The 21,084-nt window shown below is 36.3% G+C and overlaps 1 protein-coding gene across 1 annotated transcript; it reads right to left on the reverse strand.

Annotated features, from left to right (window-relative positions):
* Positions 1-7,646: 7,646 nt before the first annotated feature.
* LOC149415470 (fumarate hydratase, mitochondrial-like) lies at positions 7,647-20,860 on the reverse strand. The gene is made up of 9 exons (XM_089642405.1): positions 20,558-20,860; positions 16,149-16,280; positions 13,691-13,772; positions 12,792-12,910; positions 12,363-12,595; positions 12,036-12,241; positions 10,978-11,343; positions 10,661-10,791; positions 7,647-8,775 (listed from the first exon to the last, which is right to left on the reverse strand). The coding sequence occupies exons 1-9, from the start codon at positions 20,675-20,677 to the stop codon at positions 8,644-8,646; spliced, it is 1,521 nt and encodes a 506-aa protein (XP_089498531.1). The 5' UTR covers positions 20,678-20,860; the 3' UTR covers positions 7,647-8,643.
* Positions 20,861-21,084: the final 224 nt, after the last annotated feature.

A 21,084-nucleotide genomic window follows, 5' to 3' on the forward strand; every position in this document is an offset into this window, starting at 1 on the left:
ATGACTAATGATACAAGGTATGTCCAACTCGCAAACTAGCAACAACATCTGCTGCTATATTTTCATAAGGATTACTTACAACTCTTGATAGAATTATCTCAAAATTTAAAACATGGAAAAAAATTTACCACAAATGCTCATACTCTGTATTTTATAATTTTCCGACTTATGACCGGGTTAAATCTTCCCCATAGGAAAAACTAAACCCTTCCACACTTTTCCACAAATGATCATCTAGTCAATCAACACTATACAAGTGGATTATATAAGCAAAATAAATACAAAACAATACAAGAACAACACGTCAACTCACCAGAGATCAAATGGGAAAATAATTCACCGACTCCAGATATTTTCATATCAGACGATTCGGCTCGGTAGAACTCCTAACAGGGCTTATAAATCATACTGATCCCTCAACATAAATATTTAAAAAATCTTTCGTAATCCTACATGTATTCAAAATGACTGATTTTTGCATTTTTATATATAAATTTTTTGATAGATCTAATACGCCTAAATTTTGAATGAGAGAGCTAGGTATAATGCCAGTAGCCGAAATAACAAATGGTAATATTTTTATAGTCTGAGAATGCCAAATTCTTTTTATCTCATTTCCTAAATCTGTGTATTTTCTTATTTTTTCATTAACAGATTTTTGAATATTACAGGAATTTGGAATAGCGACATGAATGATACAAGTTATTTTTTTAATTTTGTCATGTAAAACTATATCGGGTCTATTATGACTAATCGTTCGGTCTGTTAGTATAGTTTTATCATAATATATTTTATAAAATTCGTTTTCTAAAAATGAATTTGCAAATATATTCTGAAATACTATTTTAAAAACTGATATTTTTCCTTTACTAATAAATTGTAGAGATTGTATAGCTTTTCTCTCAAAAATGAAAGAATACAATTTTATAGAATAACTAATTAAGAACTAAACAAAAAATAAATAATCTGATTTTATAAAACCATTAAGGAGATATTAGCGTATTTCGAAAGGCTTTGAAAAATATATTCAAGAGGGGGTGGGGAAGGAAGCACAAGGGGGAAAGTCGGGGACTTTTGTAAAAATACATGTCTAAAGGTCTTCTAACATCTGTGAAAAATTCAGCTTCCGGGGAATTAGTTCCGACATTGGGTCTTTTTTTCCCTTCATTGACTGGGCTATTAGACCTGAATTCTGTTGGACTTGTAATGGATCTTAGTTCCGGAGGGAGTTTATTCCAAGCCTTCGGCCCAGATACTCCGAAAACGCGATCACCAAACTTAGTATTTGGCTTGCGTTTAGGTTCTATCAGTCTGCCTACAGCTGATGATGTTGCTGATCTAAGAGTTGACTGCCTGAGACCAGTGTTTTCCGGGACACATAGTTCAGATATGTAGGGTGGGGCCATTTCATTGATGGATTTAAACACCATCCAGCACAGTTTGTACTGGATTCTTTCAGGACACTTGAGCCAGTGAAGGTTACGAAGGTGTTCGGAAATGTGCAAATATTTTGAAACCCCGGTTATGAGCCGTGCCGCTGCATTAAACACTGATTGAAGTTTGTCAATTTGATATTTTGGAAGGCTGGCATAAATGCCGTTGCAGTAATCGAGACGTGAGACGACGTAAGAGTTGATAAGTAGTTTTGTTGCTTCTGTAGGAAGGTTTCTTCGGACAGACTTGAGTTGTCTTAGGTGAAAAAAACCGGTGCTTACAGTCCTATTCATTTGACTTTTAAATGAAAAGTCGGAATCTAAATTGACACCGAGAAGTTTGACTGTTGTTTTTGGAATGATATCGCTGCCGGAAATGGTAATAGGTGAATCGTCAATGAAATGTTGACGTTTGTTTGTGGCTGCCCAGAGAAACTCAGTCTTAGATGGATTGAGCTTCAGCTTGTTTGAAGACATCCAACGAGTTATTGCTTCTAGACATTCAGTTATACGGATTTTGAGACTATTGATTTCATTTGCAGCGCAGTAAAAATAAACTATGGACAAAGAACGTTAAACTATATGATTCCCAGTTGTTTTAATATGTTATCTGCTGAAATTAAAAACTGTGTCCAAAACAAACAATTGGTGAACTTACTGAAGACTTGGCTGACTGAAAGAATTAATTTGTACATATTAGCTTACAATGATATATTATTCTAAAGACTTTTAAAATTGTTATTTACGTTTTTCTTAATTTTCTTTTACTATATTTCTGTAAAATTTTTATTTTTTTGTTTTATACATATAATTGTAAACATGTAACAGTAAACTCACTATAATAAGATTTATAATCTAAAGAACCCGTTAGACTAACTGCTAAAAAGCAGTTTATCGGGACTTTTTTTGCCTTATATTTGTAAAGTGTGTAAAATATAATAATAAATAAAAATTTGGGGATCAGGTGGTGAGGCACAAAATAAAAAGGCGTGTGGTGAAGGTCACAGTGTTTATTGAGTCAGTTGCCGTGACGAGGAGATGATGTAGGACAGATGTAGAATATCCAGTTGCTGCGATGATGTGCTGGTCAGGCGCGGGTCAGTGAGTCGACGCCGGGCGCTGGTGACCGGGACTCGATGACTGTCAGGCACTGGCGATCTGGGGAATCAATACTCCAGTGCTGACGGAGGCCGAAGGTGCGGCGGACCTTGTAGGCAGTTGAACGGGAGCAGCGTAGACCAGTGAGGATGCTGCGTGTCCTCGTGGTGGTCATGATGGCGTGGAAGAAGCGCTGGTCAGAGAAACTGGAACCAGGGCGCTTGTAATCCGAGTAGCGCTTGCCAGGAACGGCGATCTGGACAAGGCGCTATGATGATGTCCCGATGGAGTCCATTGGGGTTCCGTGCGAAGCCGGGTACGTTGTCCTTCGCGCTAGTAAGAAGAGCGCGGGTGATCACTCGTTGATTTAACTGACGGCTGATAGACGACTGACTCGCTGCGACGGGCATATTTATACTACACGGCCGACGGCAGCAGTAGGTAGGTGGATGGCAACTAAATCCTAGGCACTCGCACAGACTGTATGTTTCAGGAACCTTCGACAGCGCGGCAATTATGCCTAGGCGGTAGACTCGAACCTTCTGTCGAGTTCTCGTAATGTGAAAGACGGACTTGCGATGTTATTGTCGTCGATAGGCAAGTAGGTGCTTGAAGTACGTAGGTTGCTCTGTTCTGATTTCTACTGCGAGTACGTACCTAAGTAGGTCGAGCGGTTTATTATTAATTATTCAATGGATTATTCTCGACGCCACAAAAATAACCAAATTGTCCGGAAATCGTACTGAATAATAACTCATGTATTATTGTAATCTATACATCCCTATATTTTAACACAATTACTGTGACAATATGTAATCTCTTCTTAAAATCATACATCAGAATATCAGAAATACTTAAAATATAAATTTTATTGCAAGCAAATTGTCAGGAAATCATACAACAACTCGTGTATTCTTGTAATCTATACATCTCTATATTTTGGTAATAATTCTAATGATAATAAACAGACATGATAATATCATAAAGCCGAGTACTGAAATCATCTATGAAGATAATGTGAAAATTAAGCAATTCGATTGGGGATCAAATAAAATTAATATTTATTATCAGAACATTAGAACTATGGAAAATTTGGATGATTTTCTTATATTTTTAGATGAAATAAAATCTGTTGTAAAGTTTCATGTACTAATATTCACTGAATGCAGATTAAGCGAATCATATATCGCCAAAAAAATTTCAGGTTATAATGAATACCACACAACATCACATATTAACCAAAGCCCTCTGGGCGTTAAATAAATATAAAAAATAACAACAACAAAAAAAACAAAATAGCGGCGTTGTACTTTAAATTGACCACACATTCTATTCCGTATTTCAAGAAATACACATAAATCAATGTAATTGTTTAAAAATCCACATAACTAAGGACGAGTTGTTTCGGAGAATTTGAACAATTCATCAAATTTCAACATTCATTTTCTGGTTCTGTGAAAGTCCTATTCAAGTTTTGTTATTATATCATTATAGGCTAGTTGCTTGACAAAACTGAAATAAAAACAGAACTTAAAAAAATCTTTCACAGAACTTGAAAATGAACGTTGAAATTTGATGAATTGTTCAAATTCTCCGAAACAACCCGTACTTAGTATTTAGGTTTCCTAGCTATCTACAGATCGCCATCCAAGCTTTCCTAGAAAATCTCATTGTAGAGACGAAAAAATCTAAGGATTATCCACAATACGTGCTAATCAGGGATGAATATAAATACAATCGGAGAAGCAATGCATAGACAGTGAACGACTATTTATGTGCTATGGCGGAAAGTAACTTTATTTCCAATATTAATTCTCCAACTAGGGTATAAGGTAATTCAAGCTCGTGCCTGAATCATATATATACCAGAAACATAAAAGTTCAAATGCATTTGTAATGCAGACTACAATTACTGACCACTACACCATTGCTATCAGTATCCCAATAGTGAAAAGTGACCCATTGAACAAAACTAAAAAGCAAAATATTACTGATACTGAAATATATGCAAAAATGTTATTCGTAAATGTAAAGAGCGTTATCATAAATCCTTACTCGATAAGGATAGTTCCAGCAAAAACATGTGGAATGTTGTCAGAGACATAACAAAAACTCAACGTAATACTGGCACATCTATGAATGAATTAAATATTGGAAATTTGACCATAACTGACACTCAAACAATTGCGTGTCATACAAATCAATATTTTGCACCTGTTGGCTCTAAACTAGTAAAAAATATTTTAAAAGAGACTCAGAAAACTGAAGACTCTTTAGCGTCGGAAATTAAAATAAAAAATCCAACCTTTTCATTTGAAATTAAACCAACTACTGTAGAAGAGAACATGAAAATAATCACCAGTCTTAAAACTACACATGCAAAGGGCCCAGATAGTCTAAATACACAAATAATAAAATAAAAATTGCCGCTCCCCTGTCATATATTTATAATTTAAGCTTTGCTTCGGGAATATTTCACTTCAAAAAATCAATAATTGTCCCAATTCACAAAAGTGGAAAAAAAATTTCTCGTAGAAAACTATGGGCCAATTTCACTGTTAAGGTTAAACGCAACGCTCGTTGTATTCTACGTGTTCACAGATGGCGTTAATTAATTAATTTTGTTTAAATACGCTTTTGCAAGGTATTGCTTTACAATATTAAGACAAATCATTTGTTTGCGCCCGTATATACGCAATATGAATATGAATCAATAGTTTTGTTCGTTTAAAGACTTAATTCTTTCGAGAAAGGCACACAAATACAATATTTTACCGATGATTCAATCCAATATTGTATTTGTATGCCTTTCTCGATAGAATTGAGTTTTTATATGGACAAAACTATTGATTCATATTCATATTGCGTATATACGGGCGGAAACAAATGATTTGTCTTAATATTGTAAAGCAATACCTTGCAAAAGCGTATTTAAACAAAATTAATTAATTAACGCCATCTGTGAACACGTAGAATACAACGAGCGTTGCGTTTAACCTTAAGCGAAATATCCAAATTCATTGAAAAGATCTTCAAAACAAGGCTAAGCGAATATGTGGAGAACCATAAAATTCTAAGCCCAAACCAGTACGGCTTTCGGTCGGGTAAAGGAACGGATGATGCCATCGCATGTCTCACGGAAACTAAAGCAGAAAATATGAACCGTGGCAAGAAAACCATCCTATTCCTGGACCTGGCCAAGGCTTTCGACACAATATCTCATAAAATACTCCTATAAAGACGGCGAAATATAGGAATAATGGGAAAAGCTTTTCAATGGATATAGAGGTATATTTCTAATCGATTCCAAAAAACAAGAATTAATAAGGCTATTAGCATTTCACTAGAAAATAATTTTGGTGTGCCACAAGGAAGTACAATAGGTCCTCTTCTCTTCATTATATATATTAACGAACTGTGTAAACAACATATAGGTGGGAAAATTATTACGTTCTCAGATGATAAAGTTATATTGTTTGAAGAAGACGATTGGAAGGAAACACACCCCTTGCTAACACCGGTATAAACAGAGTGAAACAATGGCTGGACAGCAATTTGCTTACATTAAATGTATCAAAAACCAAATACCTAACATTCAGTTCTACTATTGCAGGGCAACCCCAAACACCTCACCACCTTACAATACATAAAATTAACTGTAGCTTTGGAAATAATAACAATCCATGTAAGTGTGAAGCCCCCGAGTGTGTTAAATTTATTAAATATTTAGGCGTTATAGTTGATAATAACCTCAATTGAAGAACCGGATTGAAAATGTAGCTAAAAGAGTGCGCACACTGATTCACAAATTTATTTCTTTGCAGAAAATTTAAAAAAACAAGACTTAAAAAACATATACTACGGGCTGTGTAACTCAATCATAACCTACGGTTGCATTAGGTGGGGAGGTAAAGGAAGAACAACATTAAACCCGTTATTGAAGGCACAGAAATCTGTTTTACGTGTTATTATGAAGAAACCTTTCGGAAATTCGAGCGACGCTGTCTTTCAGGAATTTAATGTAATAGATGTCCGACAGTGTTATATAAAAAAAATAGCAATCTATGTTCATAGAAATAAAAACAAAATGAAAACAGACGAATACACACATCGAACCAGAAGTAAGGGAAGAAATTACCTTTCCGTTCTAACAAGCAACAGAGCGGCTTATCAAAAACTATTCTCATATCTTGGTCCTAAAATATATAACAAAATCCCTTCACAGCTGAAACTGTGTGAATTGTCATCCTTCGGTCCAAAAATAAGAAGCACTAGGTGAAAAATTTTCTGTCGAAGCGCAAACCAATATATGCTTTCGATTTTTATTTTTTGGAGAGTCAGTATCCCAACGAAGAGAATTAGACGAAAATTCTTTAGTATTTTCCTAAACAGAAATATTTAAGTATTATAGTGATTTGTTTTTGGGGTATTATGCCATGTTGCGCTACCTCCTTCTTTAGTCAACATTTCGGCTTCATGATTACACATCTGCCCAGATGGACACTGCGATGCACTGCAAAAAAATCTGGCGTTTTTTTCGTGACTTTGTGAATGTAATAACTCATATTCAGTATAGGTTGTTTGTTTACATGTTTATTATGACTTTTCACAATATACATGTGTTTGCTGATTGGAAATTTGTGTTTTAATATGAATCCTAAGTGGCAGTACCATTATCACAAGTTACCTACTCATAGGTACACGACCTGAGGTAAGATTGCTCAAAGGTTTATTAATTTCCTTTTCTCTCTAAACATTACCCACTATTTTTTTAAATCCACTATAGTTACGCTAACAGATACTTACGTTCATAATACATAGCATGTAACTAATATTGGCAGAAAGAAATTGCATCGTATTGGGCAGTATGTAACCTATCTAAATGGTATGTAATAAATGATCATTTAACAAACCATTTAGACACTTATGGCAGATAAATCTATGCGTCTCATCACACGGAATATTTTCCATACCAAAAGTTTTTGAATGAAATAATACACGGCTCTCTCACTAATATGCCAACCAAATGTCAGATTAGTGAAAGCAGTGGATTATAGCACATACTTACTAAATTTGCTAAAAATGATTTAGGTATTCAGTAAAAAACAGTTTTTATTGTGAAAATTTATACTTTTAACTTACAATGTTATTTAGGTAAGTACTCAAAATCACATATTAAACTATGTTTATTGACTATTAAACAGTAAGTCACTTAACAGCTTTTCAATATGCCAAATCTTCCTTTGAATTTACCTAAGCAATCTCGCTATCTCGGAAACTGTCTTATTATAAATTTTCTCATAAAAGAACAGAGCCTTTTGAATTTAAAATGCCAGCAGTAATCGGTGTTTGTCACTAATGCTCTTGCAACCACGAAGAATGCTAGGGTTTAGGAACGCGGCAGACTACTGAATTTTACATACAAATACAGAACTTGATGTTGTGCATTCAACTAGTAAAAATAACGGCAGAATTATAATTAAGCGACAGATTACTGAGAGTACTCCTGTGTGTGTTGAGATGGCAATTTACAGGAGTGGTTGTTCAGCTATGTTTATGCTATAACCACTCGAGCAATTTATGGCATACTATGCCAAGATTGAAAATATGTTTTGAGCGATCGCTTGCCATAATGTGCCAAATTTAGAGAACCTAAAAATATGGGATGAACAGTAAAATCTGGGTGGATTCATTGGCTTTAAGCAGCGGTAAGTAGTTTCAAATGTTTCCATATTAATACTTTGAGGAATGGTATTAATTAAATAATATGGTAAATGTATATATATGACACCAATTGCTCGAGTGGATATAAAGAAGACAAACGGATTATAATTTTATAAATTAAATTCAAAAATTGAATCAATGCGGCCAAAAGGTTAAAGAAACAATGCCTTACCAATTTTTTATTTCAATTCATGTAAAATTAAGTAATTCTGATGGTAAAACCCACTTTAAAAAGTGTAATAAGATGAATTTGATCAAATATAATGCATTTTTGATGAAAGTGAAAGTGGAAAGAATTTTTTTCATTGGCACTCAGTATCTTATTGTTCATATTGTTCTTAGCTTAAATAGATGCTATATTTTTGTGAAATTATTAGGCCGATGATGTTTACTTGGGGCCCAGCATATCTTCAGGTCTGACCCACTTGTCAAAGTCTTCCGAAGTGAGGTATTGCAGCTTCAGAGCTGCCTCCTTCAAGGTGGAGCCGTCCTTGTGAGCTGTCTTGGCGATTTTGGCAGACTGAAATAATGATAAAACTTACATTTGATTTATTTTGGAAAGGAAATTCACCTGGAAAAGCTTGTTCTACTGATCTGATGATGACTGCCGTGAAGGTAATTTTCACCAGGGAACAGCTTAGCATAACCACACTCAATCCCTCATGTTGCAGGGTTCAAAAATGTTTCTGAGATTTCTCTACATGAGGGAGTGCAGCCACTATCGCTGTCTCTACACGACGAACTTTCTTTTGGGCATGCTCCGACTTCACTCCTTACAGCCCAGAAGAGAGCGGTATGCCGCCACCCATTTCGACAGACTGCTGCGAGGCTAAATCGAGAACTTAGCTATATTGGAGTGCATGAATCTCTATATTCCAGACGATTATTCTGTCTTTCTGCCTGTAAAACCAACCTGCCAACGGTTCTCCCGGTGTGAAGGAGTATATTGCTTCTAAACCAAATCTCTTCCGATATCAATATATTTTGCGTCAGCGAGGAGAGATTAAAAATGGAAATCCTATTGATTTTCGAAAGACTCTCTCCTCATTGATGTGATCTTCACCACTGCCTGAATATTTTTTTTTTATTTTTTTTTTTCTTGTACATACAAAGTTTTAATTTGTAAGGTAAGAGAAATTTAATAATATTTTTTATTATATTTACCTTCTCCTGCTCAGTTTGCCATTAACCTTCCCCTCGCCTTTTACCTTGGATTTGGTAGCCCTCATCATGTTGCGTAGATATTGAATCATCATGCAATATCTAACACGATTACACAAATTTTTAACCATTCAATATTGAACCTCAACATCAGTGTGTACCCTGTTTCTAAGTAATTTGGATTACTTGGAAAAATTTTCAGTGCCTAAAAATCATTCTCAAACTCCAACCGCTCGGAGGGCTTTGAAGCAGAGAATGGACGGTTATCTCGAGAGTATTTCCTCCTGGGGTAAAAATAATCTCGTCGAATTTAATGTTTCAAAGACCCAATCCTGTCTGATTAAGTCTAAAAGGGATCCAAATGATAATCTAGTCTCCTTCAACGGAAGCAATCTTCCGAACAAGCCTTCCATTGATATGCTTGGTTTAACTATAAGTGACCAGCTCAGGTACGGGGGCTCCATCGAAGCCAGAGTAAAGTTGGCCTCTCAGAAGCTGGGCGTACTGTATAGGGCCCGCAGATACTTTAATGGTACACAACTGCTGACCCTGTACAAATCGCAAGTGCGCCCTACTGTCGAATTTGGCAGCCATCTCTGGTCCGGAGCCCTTAAATACCTGAAAAAAAACCCTTGACTCTGTGCAAAAACGGGCGGTCCGTTTGATAGATTCCCCAATCTTAACAAACGGACTGCAATCTTTAGAGCACAGGCGTCGGGTAGGTATGCTGTCCTTGTTCTATTGGTATTACAATGGAAGATGCTCTGAGGAACTAGCTTCATTGATCCTTTCGGCACCGGTGGGTAGTCGGGATACACGCCAAACGCGCGCCCAACTTTTGTACACGGTTGACAATTGTCATATGAGAATGGGTCGCTTCTCCGATTCGTTCTTAAGTTCAACAGCTCGGCTGTGGAGCAAACTGCCGGCCTCTGTGTTTCCTCCCTCCTACAACATGGGACTCTTCAAGACCCATGTTCACTCCTTCCTCTCCACAAAAAGACCCTCCACACAGCATCCCCAAAGATGACATAGGCCCTGAGGGAAATTATTTTCTTTAGGGCCTCCTGTGTGGAGTTAATATAATAAAAATAAATAAAAAAAATTCTCCCGTGTGAATGCTTGATTTTCTGTTCAATGTGAAATTAATGTAGTCAAAGCAATATGTAAATACAATTTTTTTACTAGCTTTTCTGATTGTAATAAGTAATTTTTAATAGAGTAAAATTTTTGATAATAATTACCTTGTCATAGCCGATGTGAGGGTTGAGAGCAGTTACCAACATCAGAGATTCGTGCATGATCTTGGCAATGTTGGCTTCATTGGCAACTATACCATCAACGCAGTTTGTGGTGAATGCATTGCAACTGTCACCTGTATAATTATACTATAGTTATAGATTATTATATAAATAGGCCATTATGTAAATTCCCTACCTAATAATGAAGCTACAAATAAAAAGAAGCTGCCACAGATAGTGTCTAATTTGGGGAATACATATTTGACAAACATAGATTAATGGATTTAATTAATTAATCATGAAGTTAACAAGTAAATTACCGAGTAACCTGATTGAGCGCAGAACATTGGCGACCATCATGGGCTTGAAGACGTTCAGCTCAAAGTGGCCATTGGACCCTCCCACCGTGCAGGCCACATGGTTTCCCATGACCTGCGCAGCCACCATGGTAATGGCTTCACACTGGGTGGGGTTCACCTTGCCAGGCATTATGGATGATCCGGGTTCATTCTCCGGCAAACTCAGCTCTCCCAGGCCGCAGCGGGGTCCAGAAGCCAGGAATCGAATGTCGTTGGCAATCTTCATGACGGAGCAGGCCAGGACGTTCATGGCTCCCGACACTTCCACCATGGCATCATGGCATGCCAGAGCTTCAAACTTGTTGGGAGCCGTGATGAAAGGGATTCCTACAAAAATGAATTTTTCAAAAACATTATTTTTTTCAGTAATTATTAGACTACAGAAAAAAAATGTAATTTACGACTATATACAGGGTGTATCGGCACGTACCCGACAAACTTTGACCAGCTATTCCTTAGCACATTTGGAGTAAAAAATGTTATGGGCACTTTGCTGTCCGGTAAAATTTTTTTTTAATAAAAAATTTACCATTCATATTTTCACCACATGTTTTATCCTTTGTCAAACTTTGAAAACCCGTCTGGCAATATTTTGTTCGAGTTTTGTTGAATAATGTACCTACGTTGGCGCGCTTTTACAATCACAACGAAATGGCACGGCACCATTCGTCTCATTTTTAACTATTATTATTTAGTGTGTACGAAAGAGCGAGGACACTTTTTGACACACTTGCTAATAACAGCTGTTTAACACGAGAAACAATTCCAATGACAGTGACGGAGTGTGGATTTTTTTATTTATTTTTTGTTTTTAACCGCTTCTGTGCCAAGAGCGAGTTAACTCGCATTCTTGGCCTGCTGTGCACAGCTACACTTCTACCTACTGGCATTTAAAAGGTTAATTGAAAAAAAATGTTACCGTACAGCAAAGTGCCCATAACATTTTTTACTCCAAATGTATTAAGGAATAGCTGGTTAAAGTTTGTCGGGTACGTGCCGATACACCCTGTATATATTACCTGTCAATTGTGAAATTCTATTTGCGCACTTCTCGGCAAAGCCAATTCTGGTATTGAGGCCGGTACCAACTGCTGTGCCGCCAAGGGCGAGCTGGTAGAGGCGGGGAAGAGTAGCGTTGACGCGTTCAATGCCCAACTCTATCTGCCGTGTGTAGCCGCTGAACTCCTGGCCGAGGGTCAGAGGCACAGCATCCTGGGTGTGTGTTCTGCAAAGGGTTGTTAATCAGACCAACCACCCTCCTTCACCAACAGTCAGGCAAGTTAATCAAGTATTTTGGGGCTCAAGCCAGCAGTAGCTACTAAATAATGAATAATTATGTTTTTTACCTGCCAATCTTAATAATTTTGCTGAAATCCTTGGACTTTTTATCAAGAGAGGCCATCAGCGTTTTTAGCGCCGGGATCAGCAGCTGATTTATCTCCATGGCAACAGCAATGTGCATGGCCGTGGGGAAGGTGTCGTTGGAGCTCTGGGACTTGTTCACATGGTCGTTTGGGTGTACGGGCTTCTTTGATCCCAGTTCACCTCCCAGGGCCTCGATAGCCCTGTTGGCAATTACCTGGAATAGTCAAACTAATGATTCCAGTCTGCCTGCATAAACAGGTTATTTAAATTTAAAGGAAACGTGTGGTAGAAAAGGACAAAGGACTGAGAACCATATTCAACAGCAGATGTTGATGACTTGCATTTCTAACATAACTAGCGTTGGGTCTCCCAACACTCCTTCATGCGACAATCCTTTTTGGTGGCCTTACCTCATTGGTGTTCATATTGGTCTGAGTACCAGAGCCAGTTTGCCAGATGACCAGGGGGAAGTGATCCTTGTACAGTTTTCCCGATATTACGTCATCGGCGGCGGCTGATATGGCACGGGCTGAAAACAATCATATTTCATTTTATATTGTTCCTCTCTCTAATATGCTAAAAGTCAACGGCATCATGAATGATACCTACAAGCATTGAATAAAGCAATTAACGTTAAACTTCATTTATTCTACATTTATTTCTAAATAAAAAAAACATCACTTTTTCCCATAAAAATACTAACAATAATTATTGCAGGTCTTTACCAAATACCTCCCGTGAGCCAAAATCAAAATAGTGAAAAAATTTTGTCAATTATGTTACTTAAGTTTTATAAGATTAGTATATTGCTGCCCTGCTGCAGACTCGCAAATTTGTGGCAACCCTGCAACTGCGCGGCGAATCATCGGCCGACTACTAGAAGATGCGACAGCATCGGATTACGCTGACCGGAATCCTCTGGACGTTTAAAGGTAACACGCCGACTATCGAGAGCCTGGAGACTCTTCGGGAACAGTCTACAAGACACCGCACCACGGGAGCGCCTATAAAACGATGCGTCTGCAGGACAGATCGTAGACAGTACAGCGCGACACCTCTTCTATCCGAGCAACACTTCGAGTGCGAACTCAGTGATTAACAAGATCTGCTATTTAAATCTTGGTGTACTTACGTATTTTGCGTAATTTTTGTAACAGTGAATAAATACTCAGTCAATTTCATTAATAACTTTTATTTATTTCTACCACCTTCCCGTAGCGAACCGTACACACAAGTATAAAAATGGTCTAATGTTATGAGCAAAGGAAAATATTACTTCGTTAGATAATCTTTAAAATTTTGTTCATACCTATTTTCTCATCTAGGCCATACTCAATGTTGACTTCGGCAGCTGCTTTTTTTAGGATGCCCATAGCAACAATAACTGGATACTGAAAAAAACAGAAATTTTAGTTATTGCACTATTAACAAACTTTATGTGGGCGGAAAAAAGGGATCCGTTTGAAAAACTGTTTTTGTCTTAAACTGCCATATTTTGCATACAATCATAATGCGTACCTATATCATATTTTAATGAGAGAAAAAAATGTGTAAGTATATGGTATGTACTCATAACACCCCCAGCTACTTTTTTTAAATTATTTATCTTTTCACTTATACATTAAGTTTATAGGTATACATATTGACATGTATACCTATAAACGGGTGTAAGTAAGACAGATAGATGTTCCATATATAAAACGTGGTAGTAGAATGAAATATGATATGCAACTGTATATACATGATTGAAGCTTAGGTAATAATGTTCTGTGAACACCTCACTAGGAGAACCTGTGCCGAGGTGTTCGCATGGGTGTTATTCTGCCGTCATAGGTGGAAACACAATATCCTTCTTGGGAGTCTTCACCGTAGTTCCACCCATGGTGGCAGTATTTTAAATTATTGGGTTAGAAGTTAGAAGCTGTGTTGACGTTTTCATCATAATATCATATAGACACAATGTAGTAATTTGAGGTAAGTTACGTATCAAAATGTTCAGTAGACACACTGTAGTACAGATACATTGAACAGATATTATTATTTTCATTGTATAAGTACATAGTACTCATCCACAGTTTGATAATGGCCTCAAAAGCCGAAACAGCTGTCACATTAAAAAACTGTAAAAATAACAGAAATACTTGCAGAACTTAATAATTATAATAACATTATTAAATTTGATTTATTTTAAATTTATTAAAAATAAAAAAAAAAAAAAAAAAGTAATTTTAGTTGTTTCAGTGTTTGGGGGAAAAAAAAGAAAGTGAGCTATTTTTTAAACTTTTTTACCTTTGCATTCAAAATTTTAATATTTTGAAAATTAAATGTTTATTTCCAATAAGAAAATTTCAAAACGTATTTCATCACCTTCAAAAATACTTTTTAGTTTTCGGATATGTACAGAAATTTTACATTTATTGGATTTTATTGCGAAACGGAAATACACAAAAGTTCTCCGACCTTCTGACAGAGTCTTTACGAAATATAACGGTTAATTTGCCAGAGGCCTGAGGAATTAAAGTCAGCGTCGTTGGGTCATTGGGTCACTCTTACGTAGTCTCACGTCTCGATTACTGCAACAGCATTTATGCCAGCCTTCCAAAATATCAAATTGACAAACTTCAATCAGTGTTTAATGCAGCAGCTCGGCTCATAACCGGGGTTTCAAAATATTCACACATTTCAGAGCACCTTCGTAACCTTCACTGGCTCAAGTGCCCTGAAAGAATCCAGTACAAACTGTGCTGGATGGTGTTTAAATCCATCAATGAAATGGCCCCACCCTACATCTCTGAACTATGCGTCCCGGAAAACACTGGTCTGAGGCAGTCAACTCTTAGATCAGCAACATCATCAGCTGTAGGCAGACTGATAGAACCTAAGCGCAAGCCAAATACTAAGTTTGGTGATCGTGCTTTCGAACTATCCGGGCCGAAGGCTTGGAATAAACTCCCTCCGGAACTAAGATCCATAACAAGTTCAACAGAATTCAGGTCTAAACTAAAAACTTACCTTTTTAAGCTGTCGTACCCTTAAATTAAATATACCATTCCTGAGAGAAAGTCCAGTTATATTCAATTTTCCAATTATGTCCTAAATCCTGTATCTAAATTCCGCTAATAAACAATTAGATAATTTTAATTAAGTGTTAATCTCAAGTGACCTACCAGGTAAGTATTGTACTGTATATTATTTCCATAAATATTTAGTAATAACATAGATCACTGTAGAAATGTATTATAAATGTGTACAGCGCCCTTGAGGTGATTTTGCACAAAAACGGCGCTATACAAGTCATCCAATTATTATTATTATAATAGTGATGATTTATGTTTAAAAACTGTATGTATGTATTTTATTAGATTACAAATTGTAATGCTCATTTATTCATACATGACCTCTGACCAGTAATCAGAAATAGAAGAATGGTTTCTGGCAGAAATTGCAATGCTACTTCTGCCTAACCGATGAGGAAGGAAACAATAATCTAACTACTAGTTACGTGAACCTGTGCTTATACATATAATCAATAAACAATTATATTTATGTACAAACATTTACAGACTTTTATTTGATATCCTCCAAAATAATAATTTAATCAGTTTAACTATATGATTATTATTTTTACTGCCTCTTAGTGTCATAAGTGTAAGGATCTAAGAGGGTAGTCCCAGAGAGAGATGTGTGGCAGTCTTTTCTCTCTGCCTACCTCTGTGAAGAAACACCTTGATGGTTAGTGGGCTGACTGCGAGTAAGTAGGTACTTACAGGCATTCTCTCGGAATCCCCTCCGATGGGGAAGTTCATGACGGAGCGAAGGGTCTGAGCTCCATAATACTTGTCCGCCTCCACATCCAGCTCTCCAAAGGTATCAGACTCTTTCCGGATTCCGGTTTTTGACTGTTGAATAAAGAGAAACACATTTATTAACTTTTGTAAGAAAGACAAGGTTGCAAATAACCTGACAATAACTTGAAAATCTCCTACTACCACCACAGTTAGCGAAAAAAGTTACTTGTGTCGCGATAGAGGAGTAAGCCAGCCGAGAAACTGAACTCACGACGTCTCGTAATAATTGTTAAAATATTTATGTATACAATACTCTCTCACTAATCCTCTATCTCAAAATCCAGGCAAGTGTCCAATTAGTAAAAGCGGCAGATTGTAGTGCATACATACGAAATTTAGTACAAATTAGAACAGGTATTTCGTAAAAAAAAAAAAATACCACTAAAAAGTAAAAAGAGGACACAATTTTGTAAACTTTTTCCAACAAAAAACAAGTCAGAAAGAAATGACCAGAAACACAGATACCAGAATACACAACGAACTAACTGAAAACCAAAATCCTAAAACAAAAATAATTAACCCTGGTGACTGGTAACTAGTCAGCGAGAGCAAGCTAGATGGCGCTAAAGTAACTAAACAGGAGTACAAAGCTTGACGCTCAAGTCTGGGCACGCGGCGGACTAACGAATTTGAGTAACATAGTTATAGAGCTCGTATATATTTGTGCTTTCAACTAGTAAAAATAACGGCAGATTATTGTAGTTGTCAGATAATGAAGCAGCGGATTACTGAGAGAGAACTGTACATATTTTCTATCTGAAAGTTCTTCACCAATTGCTTTGAAATTTTGACACAATGTTGCTTTCGAATATGAGTGTGTTTAAATATTGAAAATATGTTTGCTAAATGTCTTGTTATAAATATTATGAATATGTATAATATTTATATTTGTAAATTATTAGCACACTGGTAGATGTGAGCTAACTCAAGATTAATAAATAAAATTATTATCATCTTTATCCTTCTCGCCATCTGAAGATGTAAGTATTAACTAACTAGCCAACACACCGTTTCTTCGCAGGGGTAGGCAGAGTGGACGGACCTCAGGGATCTCATTTCTACAGCATTCAGTCTACTTGTATCCTTCCTCCGCCAGTTCCAAGCATTAGTACTCCATTGTCGACTGCTAGCTTCGCTTCTTTGGACAATTTTTGTTAGCACCAACTGCATTCAGTCCTCCATTAATGGAGCTACCTGCATTTACCCTTCTTTTAATATCTCTCTGTCAGCCTTCCCATCTCTCGTAAACATACTTCCTAAATACACAAACTCATCCACCTGCTTAAGTATTCCTCATTCATAACTATATTGCACACTGTTTTCGTACTCTCTCTTTCAAACACCATTACTTTAGACTTACTTACATTCATCATTAACTCATTCTTCATACATACTTTGTTGACCCTAGATACGAGAGACTGTAGATCTTCCATACTGTTAGTAATACCATACCATAATGTAAGTACTAGGTTCATTTATTTTTCTTCTACTTATTTTACTGATTTAACTTCAATGTTGTGTTCTGGTATTTAAGATAGAACAAATTTTAGAAAGTGAATATTTAGCGAGTTCCTTATTAGGATATACATCAAACCTTAATATTTTGTTGCTGGCTATAATACATAAGCCAAATTTAAAGAATACAAAGGACGGGTTGTTTTGGAGAATTTGAACAATTCATCGAATTTCAACATTCATTTTCAAATTCAGTTTTTATTTCAGTTCTGTCAATCAACTAGCCTATAGTATAATAACAAAACTTGAATAGGACTTTCACAGAACCTGAAAACGAATGTTGAAATTTAATGAATTTTTCAAATTCTCCGAAACAACCCGTCCTAACTGTCTTACGGCCGTTGTTCCCAATCCTACTGATTAACATTTGGGCCGAAATTTTGGCTCAAAAATGCTCAAATGCATAACTATTCTTTCCAACGGAATGGTTACGACTGAGCGATCACCCAATTTAAGGAAGCCAAACTACTGGATTAAGCCTGCCTCAGTAAATGAATAGTTATAAAAAGTGTCGACAGAGTGAAAAATATTCGCGAGGCATTTAAGTCAAGCTAACACTTTATTTTTAACATTTTACATACGTTTGTTCAAGATAATATAAAATATCGTTTAATTTATCACAGAATTCAAAAAAATATTATGTGCGTTAATAATAAATAAAATAATTAATTTTTTAATATTAATTTAACATTGAAAGGTTTTACTTTGATGTCTTTTTATTGTCTATGAAAGTGGACAGGACCACTTAAGATAATCAACCGTAAAGATGTTTGAAAACAGGCGAATTGAACGTTACTGTAAAAATTACTTGGCTGATCGAAGCCTTTGATTGATCTTTCGGAAAGTTGGGAACAACGGCTGTTAGGATGGGTTGTTTCAGAGAATTTGAACCATTCATCAAATTTCAAAGTTGATTTTCAAGTTCTGTGAAGGTTCTATTCAAGTTGTGTTATTATTTCAGTTTTGTGAAACAACTGGCCAATAATGATATAATAACAGAACTGGAATAGAACCATCACAGAACTCGAAAATTCTCTGAAACAACCCATCCTACGACTTTATTATATTATTGAACAAATATTTAAATTACTGAAAAGTTAGATGTATTATTTAGTAAGTAGGTACCAATTTGTCATATGATAAATATTCAAAATAAGTCATAAAAAATATACATTCTTGAACAAAGCTTGAAAAAAATTCTTAACCTTCTGAAACCCAAACTGAAAAATTGTTAAGCGCCCTTGAGGTATTTTCCTGCGAAAACAGCGCTATTGAAGTAATCCATTTACATAATGATAATGTACATAATAAGGATCAGTGGAGGCTTGTACTCATAAAAATGGGTGTTGCGCTAAAAATATAACCAATCTATCCCGTATGTCAGGTCAGGTAAAGAATGCTAGCAATTTTGAAGCTTTTACCGACCTGCTGGAATTATCGAACATGAAAACAAAAGTATCAATTTATGACATGTGATACAAAGAACGACAATTCGAGCCAGAAGAATTTAAATTAATACATTTATAGTATTACATTTATTACTGTTATTTGGTGGTATTATAATCGGTTGACAATTAATATTTTTAGATAGACTGAAATTGTGGAAATGCATTGCTCCAGCGCTCCTTAGTGCGAGCGGCAACTGATAAGATAACTATCAAAATAAAAATAAATCTGCAGGAATTCATTAAATGTAGTCATACTTAAACAGTAACATTTGTAACACAGTCATAAACGGTTTTACCATACAACCATGACACTAATGAACGCATGACCGATTTCATTTGCCTGTTTCATCAATTGTTGTTGCTATAATAAACATAAAGCTGGGTCCAGACATGTTCTTTTGTCCGTCCCGTACCTCCGTTTCGTACCAGCGCCGCTATCGAAAAACTCTGGACGCATCATCTTTTGTCCGTACCGTACCTCCGTTTCGTATCCACGTCGCGATCAAGAGCCCGTATCTCCGTAACGTCGCTGCGATCATCGCGTGTTCATTTCCTCCCACCATGTCGTCGACTGCGGAAGTGTTTGAGAATTTGACGATTGCTTGCGCGTCCTTCATTGTTATTCACAATAATATAACGAAAAAAAAAACAAAAAAGGCGACGTTGGTGGGAGTTAGAATTGTTCAAAAACAGAGAAAGATGTCGCACGCCGCGAACACGTCCAGACTGGCGCAGACCCGTACCGTATCGCCTTTGAACGGGTCGAAAAACCGACTCGCGATGGATCGGAGCGTACCTCTATCCGTATCGAGACGCCGTACCACCGTACCGTACCGAACGGGCGTCCAAACTAGCGTTCTTGATCGCGACGCTGGTACGAAACGAAGGTACGGTACGGAGAAAAGAACATGTCTGGCCCCAGCTTAAGAGTCCACAATATGAATACTTTGTATTAATCGGTTGTTTTGCAAACAAATATTCGTAGTTGGATTATGGATTCTTTAATGAAATATTTCTGTATAGGACAGTTTTCTTAAAAAAAAGGACTATAAAAAGAGATTACATAAAAAAAGTTTTCCACTTTGATACTGCTGGTTAATTTCATGAGAGGAAATAAATTATTCAAATACCTCCCCAAGAATTTAAGAGTTTCATAATTTTTTAAATTGCGAATGTAACTATAGATATGTGTAATGTCAATTTACTGTGATAATATTTAAAATATCACATTATTGAGATAATGAAATTCTCAATTGGACATAATTTCAATTGAATACACCTGAAAATAAAGGTGAATATTTAATTAATCTGCAAACAGAAGGTGACCAAATCTTATCAAGATTATGCAATACAATAATTTCGTACCTTTTCTAAAATATTGGTGGTAGCTATACATCTAGCCCTAGAAGCGCGAAGATCTTGGCATGCCACTCTCATGAAAAGAGCCGAACATCCGCGGGACAGCCGAAACAGAGGTAACGCCATTGTTTTCACGTATTATTATTGAAGCAAGATTATCAAAATCAAAAACCGGCAGTGTTTATTTAACGCTGCAAGGAAATTTCATAGATAATCCACATGACATAACCAAAACTTTCAGATCTCACCAGATTAACAGCTGACCCACTCCCGTCATACGATAATGGGCTCTAGAGAAAATTGGTTTAGATGCCATTATCTGATATATTGCCGTGTCAGATGTTCCATTGCTATTCTAAGTGGTTGAGTTTCAGAAAATGAGTTTGACAAGTAGGTACTGATGCACGAATTTACAAACGATGGAATTTGATTGATATTATGGTTTAAGTTTAGGTCTTTTTTGTTATATTTACGGATTGGTCAGTTTTGGTAACAAACTACCAAAATCATCATGCATTCTTTGCCAGAGTGAG

Source organism: Hesperophylax consimilis, chromosome 18, assembly GCF_061612785.1.
Source record: "Hesperophylax consimilis isolate HC1 chromosome 18, BYU_Hcon_1.0, whole genome shotgun sequence".
Lineage (NCBI taxonomy): Eukaryota > Metazoa > Arthropoda > Insecta > Trichoptera > Limnephilidae > Hesperophylax > Hesperophylax consimilis.

Excerpts from the sequence above, each read along its gene's own strand:
- LOC149415470 (XM_089642405.1), bottom strand. The coding sequence starts at position 20,677 with ATGGCGTTACCTCTGTTTCGGCTGTCCCGCGGATGTTCGGCTCTTTTC. Across the intron at positions 12,911-13,690 it reads TGGCCTAGATGAGAAAATAG|CCCGTGCCATATCAGCCGCC; the intron begins GTATGAACAAAA and ends GATTGTTTTCAG. Across the intron at positions 11,344-12,035 it reads TAGAATTTCACAATTGACAG|GAATCCCTTTCATCACGGCT; the intron begins GTAATATATACA and ends TCATTTTTGTAG.